At 38.9% G+C, this 7500-nt stretch overlaps 2 protein-coding genes across 2 annotated transcripts in view; one reads left to right on the forward strand and one right to left on the reverse strand.

Annotated features, from left to right (window-relative positions):
- The window catches only part of LOC137983270 (SID1 transmembrane family member 1-like), a 29076-nt gene extending 24481 nt beyond the window's left edge, over positions 1 to 4595 (reverse strand). The window contains exons 1-6 of the mRNA XM_068830466.1: positions 4295 to 4595; positions 4084 to 4196; positions 2870 to 3034; positions 1382 to 1427; positions 883 to 981; positions 179 to 262 (exon numbers count right to left, since the gene is read on the reverse strand). Of these exons, the coding sequence (XP_068686567.1) occupies positions 179 to 262; positions 883 to 981; positions 1382 to 1427; positions 2870 to 3034; positions 4084 to 4196; positions 4295 to 4543 (756 nt within the window). The 5' untranslated portion in view covers positions 4544 to 4595. The remainder of the gene's footprint in view (positions 1 to 178; positions 263 to 882; positions 982 to 1381; positions 1428 to 2869; positions 3035 to 4083; positions 4197 to 4294) is intronic.
- A 1129-nt stretch (positions 4596 to 5724) lies between these two features.
- LOC137983899 (roundabout homolog 1-like) overlaps positions 5725 to 7500 on the forward strand; it is a 49091-nt gene continuing 47315 nt past the window's right edge. Inside the window, exon 1 of the mRNA XM_068831057.1 lies at positions 5725 to 5885. The gene's annotated coding sequence lies outside the window, so the exon portion shown is untranslated. The remainder of the gene's footprint in view (positions 5886 to 7500) is intronic.

Consider the following 7500-nt stretch of genomic DNA (forward strand, 5'->3'; position numbering starts at 1 on the left):
TATTTAAGGGTTAGTTAACCAATTGACTCCCAGGGGTTCCCCATCGACGAGTAAAATTGTCTGGCATTAGACAGAGTGAAATACTAAGTGTGACCGGTTTAGGCCGGTTTGGACATCAAAGGGTTAATTAATACAGCCATATCAATAAGTCAAGTAATTAGTATATTAATTTTAGTACCTCTATTGTTATGGCTGCTTTGGTGGTCATTGATTGAAAGAAGCCAGTGAATTCTACATTTCTTGCTGAGTAATAAACTGGGCACTGAAAGAATAGAAAATTGTTAAACATAACATTATTTTACAAGTTAATAAAAAGACAACAAGGCAAATAGCACCAAGTTGTACATGTATGTTAATAGTCATATCAAACAGGGGTGGATGGAATAATAATTATTATTACTATTTTCTTTTTAATATGAATAAAATCTGAACATTTGGGTATTTGTAAATTTCACTTGTGATCACATGGGATCATACAGCTCTGTATGACATTGTAGTTCAGTATGTAGCTCAGTTCCTCAGTTCGATCCTCGGTGACTTCGTCTGTTTCGAATTTCCTCTGACCTGTGTAGCTATAGCTTTAAATACCTGTACAACGGAGCACTGACAGAGGGAGTGACTTTACCTTCACAGTATGTGAGCTGACAACCAAGATTCAGTGAGCGAATTATTAGAAAACTAGAAACTTTGATAAAAAACTATACATAGTAATGTATACTCCTTCAAATGCTTATGTGATTTGAACAAATTGGTTATTTTAAATACAAAACTGCTCTTTAATAATTAAACTATTAATTCACGAGATGAGAGGTTAAATGAACGTTTTTGGTCAGACACTCTATAAATCATTAATAATTAAACTTGGAATTGACAGAGCTGTACCTGCATTGCTTGAATTGAAAGAATCGCACACACAGAATCTTCAGACTCAGCCTTAACCATGACAGTATCTCTGTCATCTGGAAACTTCCACAAGAAATACTGTATAATAAACAAAATAATAGTATAACTTCACTGAATGCAATTAAGTGTGATATAAAAAAATAGCCCACCAAAACAGGTAAAAGCCCTTAACCCTTTCACCCCAGTGGGGTTCCCCATTGACGAGTAAAATGGTCTGGCGTTAGACTGAGTAAAATCTATAAGTGGCACTCTTGGGAGTCAAAGAGTTAAAAGAAGTTATTACATTTATTTTTTTTCTGAACTACATGTATTACTAGATTCATTTCTTCCATACACATGTAGGTACCATTGCATTTGTATGGGAAATCGCAAATACCGTAGAATTAGCAGATGGACCCCTTGGAAACAGCTTCTGACTGGGTGAGAGTGAAAAATATCAAGGACGTTTTAGTTTTCTTCTAAAAAGTAAGGATCATACCACTGGTTGTGCTGGATCTACTGTCACAGGTAAACGCTCATTGAACCTGTAAAATGCAAGTTAAATGTCGAGTCAGTATTATTTTTCTTGGAAGAGAATAAAAGAACACATTTTGGTGCACCACTCAGGCAGAGAATGTACTTGCAAGCTCAGATTGAACTCAGCAATATGAAAAAAACACAATAAGGGGCCTAGGCACATGTTGCCATTCCAAGTGAGTGTTCAATGTGGGCATGGCAGCTGGCATAATCTTCTCAGTGGGGCCAAGTTAGTCCACCTCAAGTCAGTCAAGCCACTCACTTTGGAAACACAAGCGAGCCGAAGAGCAGAGGGGAGAGAGGGGAGAGTGGGGAGAGAGAGAGCGATTTCCCCATTCTCCCATAGGCTCTTTAGCTCGCTTGTGTGACTAAAGCTGGTGGCCCAACTGACTTAGAAGGGACTGCTAACAGTCTATAGAATGATAAGACCCATTCCTAAAATTTGGATTGTTTATGGTACAAAATGTGCTCAAAATGACAAAGGCAATTTTACTGTCACGCAAGTAAAATGTAGTTAATACTACATTGTAACTGTAACCCTTTCATGGTGGCTCTGTTTTCAATGTAGCGTTTGTGCCGTCTAGTTGCCAAGGTCAGCAAACACTAAGGATTTAGTGTATTCTTGCTTCGAACTTTGCAGCTTTGTTGTCGCTAGCAGGCTAGTACGATCCACGGCATTGGCGCTTTTTTCAAAGCTCTAATGGCTAAGAGTTGGCACGTGTAACACTAAGTTCTCTCGTAGTACAGCTCCTCTGACATTTGTCTAGCTATAAAAGCATATGAAAACTATTTAGAGATCACTTATGTTCTGTTGTTCAGTGCAGTTAGCTCTCAATATATTAGTGTAGTTACGCTTTGGTTTTTTCTCTTCCTCCCTCCCTCCCTCCCTTTGGAGTCGAGATTGGGCCTCGTTGTCTGTCAATAAACTAGGGACACTCCTGTGTGGTGCGGTTAAGTCTGCACAGCGACTTCCCCCAAGCTTGTTGGCTGCATTGCCTTTTGAATATCGCCTGCTAACCGATACTCTTGTCTGATCCAGCACATGCTGTTTTGCATTCAGCTTGTAGTGTTGGGGAGATAAGCGAGGTTCCTTTGTCACACAATTGCTGGAAGTGGCACAGGCTAGCCTAACGCAAGGCAGTGCTCCCCCATTAACACCAACTGGAGTCAATGTTTGATCATAACTAGTAGTTAGCACACAAACATAAGGAACAGAGACATGAAATAGTGAATTTAAACTCAATTCAGGGTTTGCACATGCATTACACCTGATGAGAGGACTACACCTATTCCGGGATAAAATTAATTCATGATGGTCCAAAACAGATTGCTTCTTTCCCCCGCTCTACCATATCATTCTAATCAGAAACAGATTACCCTGGATGGGCAGGGATAGTGGAAAAAAGTTATTATCAACTGTCCAACCACTACATCTATAAAGATAACCCACCTGATCTCAAAATTGTGAACAAACTCTGCTTTAAGAGTATAATTGACAGGTTGTGGTGATGAGGTAGAAACATCAACAGAAAATGAATCAGTACCAGAGCCATTGATTTTGACATAGCTGTGCAGAAAGGGACAAAGGGTGCGGCTGGCTGTGTGGTAATTATACCTAGAACAGATAAAAATCATGGTTCTTCCAAGCATGCCAACAGCCATTTAACTCATCGATAAGATGAGCTTGGGTGCTGGTGCCTAGATGGTGGAAGGGCCTAGAGCACAACTGGCAGCAAATACACTGAAGGTAACCATTTCGTGTACCGCACTGGTGCATCCTCCACTAGAATGTTCTTATACAGACTGGGACCATTACAAACAGAATAACAGTAACAGTAATGTACTTATGCATATGGTCTCCCCCTTGCCATTGAATCTTAAATCCCTTTTATTCTTAGTATGAATCAGGAGTCATTGTCCATTATCATATAATAAGCTCAATAGTGCACACATTTTGATTGATTCTCACCTATTATCCAACAGAGGACAGACAAATACATGTAGCTGATGTAATCATCAAGAAATATCAATTCTTTATTTTATAATACAAAAACAGTAGATTCCACGCTGCTGTGCGTCTGTTCAGTAATAGATCACAGAAGACGTCAAAATGTGGTATCAATGACATCAGTGACACACAAGGCAAAACCACATCAACAACAATGCCTTCCAGCTCTGCAACCTGGGTTCAACTCTTGGCCCCAAGATCGTATGTGGGCTAAGTTTCAGTCAATCTCGACTCTGAGGGTTTTTCTCCGGGTATTCTGGTTTTCTCTCCTCAGCAACATTGACTCCCAGCCTATTCCATCTGGCCGTGGTGTTGTGCTCCGAGGTCATACATGGGTTGTGTTCAGGGGCTGAGCGCCTAGCTGGCGGCACAGATCCTTCGGTACGATCTCATTGAGCTGTGCCCTTAGCAATTCAGTCTCGGATTGCGAGTAAGGGCGTTTAGCAGGTCATGTATTATTATTATTATTTTGATGTCATCTGAGATCTAATACTGAACACCCAACAGATGCACGCCAACATGAAATTTATTTGTTAAGTTTTTACTTATGTCTAGACACTCCACACACTCACTACATGCACTCAACACCAGTGGTACTACCCAGTCACAAAATGGAAAGTCTCTGGTCACTGACAGTATCTTTGATCTTCACTTACTTTTCTTCTGGTATTGTCCAGGACGTCAATCCACGCTGTAAACGCGCCACAAATAACAATGGATAAATTTGATGTGCTGAATCACTTTGAACACCAACTCTCACTGCATAAGGCTATTACAGTAAAAGGACGTACTAAGTCAGTTTATATTGAGAACTTGGACGGTGTCGGAAGACTGCAATCGACGAAACGCTGATAAGCTCATGGTTACCTTAAGCTTGTCTTTCCACGAAAACTCGTATAACCAGACCTCCTCTCGGTTCCTGGATACAATCCCTAGGACTTGATTTCCCAGGGAGGCATTTTTGTAAACGAGGTAATTCTTTGAGCCCGCATTTAAGACTAACAAACCTCTAGAGGCAGGAAAGAAAACTAGAGAAATGAAGATAATGTAAACCATAACCCAAAGAATGTTGTTAGTGACCACTTCACCAATCGATGGAAAACATAAGATTAGCATAAAATTTGCTTTTGAGCAGACATCTCTTTTTCTTTTGCTGGTCTTGTCGTCAGCGTCGACACTTCCGTTGAACCCGCAGAGCATCATGGACACGTGACCCGTGTAACAGTTACCAGGCGCCACACAAAAAAGGAGAAAAGATGCTGTCGGAAGTGAAAGGCGAAATACCAGTGAGTTAAAAATCTTCTCCCATGGAGTATAATATACCGCTATTTTCCCGTGCATGTATTTCCGTGCCAAATGGAAGCAATTATTATCGATTATTATTTGTTATCAGTTCTCATGAAAGCTGAGGAAAAGGGTAAACCAAAAGGAAGGAAAGTTGTTTTTGTATGTGTGTGTGTATGTATCTGAGATTTAAAATAATCAGTTGTAATTAAAAGTACCGCGTTATCTCATGTTTTTTTTCCAATTTCCGGTCTAGACAAGGCCCCGATCTCATCAACTTTTCGCCAAGGACCACGCAAAAGAGGCGCGGGTAGAATTTTAGTGGTTTTGATTTATTGGCTTATGGGTAAACAAAAGATCTGCGGTCAGCCCCCATATGAAAAAAGAATATTTTTACGGTCTCGAAGGGCGATAGGGCAATAGATGTCCTTAAAGTGTTAATATTTTAGTCCCGTTGGCTAAAACGGGGAGGGGGCTAGAGCTTGTTATCTTTGGGTTTTTCAAATAGTCAGGAAGTCTTTAACGAGGAAAAATGATTATGTATTAATGAAACAAAACCCCTTGCAAATTTTTGGCGGAGACACGAAAAATGCAGCAAGTTCCTTTCGAATTTTTTTTGGCCACGCCCATATTTGCGGTATAAGAAACATTACCAAGTTTTTCTCAGTCCAAGAAAAAGCATTTCGAGGTGGTATCGAAAGAAAACAGATTGTACCTATCTTCAAATAAAAATCGCTGCAGATTTCATCAAGATTTTTCAACCGAAATTGCCCTTTTTTAGCGGGAAATTTCAAAGAAGGTAAGCTAATTTTTGGCTATTTACCATACGCTTACCCAAAATACTTGAAATTCTCAATTTCAAAATCGGTTTTAAAAGGTTGTGAAGAAGTCAAGCAAAAGGATAAACACATTGATTTGACAAAGTTTAATATCTATTGTCTTAATAATAACGTACCCAAAAAACAAAAGAGCTTTATTTCCTAAATGATTGACATGTGTCATGAGTCGCCGAGAAAAGTGGGATGAAATTTCACATGGGCAGTTTGCGTTGTGAAGTTCTCGAGAGGTCATAAATTTCTCACGCGCGTTTGGTGAATTATAAAACAGTTTTCAAGCTTATGTCATCTGTAGAGGAGGACTGAAGCGCCATCTTAGATAAAGACGTTATTTTTGGGTATGTATCCAATCAACAATGAACATGAACAACTGACACAAGTGACTCGCATTTCGTAGACATTCTGACAACAGTACTTGTTATTTGTGTTCAGCTTTTGTGTTCGCTGTTTGTCAAGCTTTTTACGGTTTTCAGTGCAATTTTCCTTAATGATTTCTTAAGATTTAGTTTTGGGTTTATTTCACGTTAACTTCTTTGACCGCCAGTGATCTTTGTAGAACCGCCATTTTTAACTTTGTCAGTGCGTACACTGAAAGTATGTCGACGGAAAAATGAAGTCATTTAACCTGATTTTGCTCCAGAATCGGTAGAATAGACTCGATTCCTAATTTACTTGTGCGGTATTTTTTAAGAGAAAGAATGAAAACGTGCTTGGCTTACAAAATGAGGATTACGTATTTATTTGTGGCGACGGAAACTCTAAGTGCGTCGGGATTGCAAAGGAGATTTCATCTGCAGTCGGTTTTGCCTATCTTGAATTATTTTTTATTAATATGTAGAAGGTTAAATCTTAGAACCTTACAGTCCCTAAATTACACTAACTTACGTATCAAACAAACTGTTTTTACTGATCATATTCGCTGTGTAAGCTCTCATGCGAAGGCCTTCATGAAGAGAAAAACCACAATCTATAAACTTGCTTAAGATATTCCCTGTACGAAATTTGAGCTGTTGAGTATAAGTGATCATCTTAAAGTTAAATTTAAATAACAGACTTGCTAATAGGTTCTCTCTTAACATTTTGTGGCTCTTTAAAAGAGATGCGAACGCCTGCTGCACTGAGTCAACTGGAAACTCTACTCACTTCGTCTGTACATTTGTGCAAGTGAATTGTATGTTGACAAGTTTTCAATCCAGCTGTTTAGTAATCATGATTCAATTTCAATTTTCTTCAACAAAGGGAATTTAGATGCAAGTATAAATCGAAATTTTAGTTTATCGACAAGTCGTCTACAAGATATAACCTAAAGCGATAAAAAAACAAGTCTTTGTGGTCGTTGTTTGGCGGAGCATGTGCGTGTCTTCTAAGAAACGTAATATGGTTGTTGATATTTAATTTGCGCCTTGAGTGTCTTTTCAAAGCAACTTTACTGGAACCGCCAAGAAAGAAAATATTTCGTTTTTTTAGTGGCTTTATGCCATGTCATCATTCGAATGAAGCAGCTTGCTGATTGATGTTGTTAAAGCCCATTGTGTTGATCAACTCAGACATTATAATTTCTGTATCAAAAAGTACAATGATTGTAATTATTATTCCTTGACAAGGAAAATTGTGCAATGATTGGGCTTCACATTTGGTAGGTTTGCTGGTAATCACTGAAAATAGCGTGTAAATCCCAGGCTGTTTTTTTGCTGTCATCCAGTTTGTGCTTTGGCAGGGAACTCCCAGTCACGTTGTGAAATTGAAGTAGAGTTTCAATATCTGTTTGAATTTGTTGTTTTTGGTTCAAAGGGGGCAACATTTTATCTATGTAATTTTGAGATGTTGCAGTGTGCAATTTTTCTCTTTTGGTTAGCTTCTGCAACCTTTGATAAAGGCGATAAGGAGAGCAATAATCTTATCCTTGTTTAGAATATGGTTCCTATCAGGAAGTTTCAAATGTCAGTGTCTTAG

This window comes from Montipora foliosa, chromosome 13 (assembly GCF_036669935.1).
Source record: "Montipora foliosa isolate CH-2021 chromosome 13, ASM3666993v2, whole genome shotgun sequence".
NCBI lineage: Eukaryota > Metazoa > Cnidaria > Anthozoa > Scleractinia > Acroporidae > Montipora > Montipora foliosa.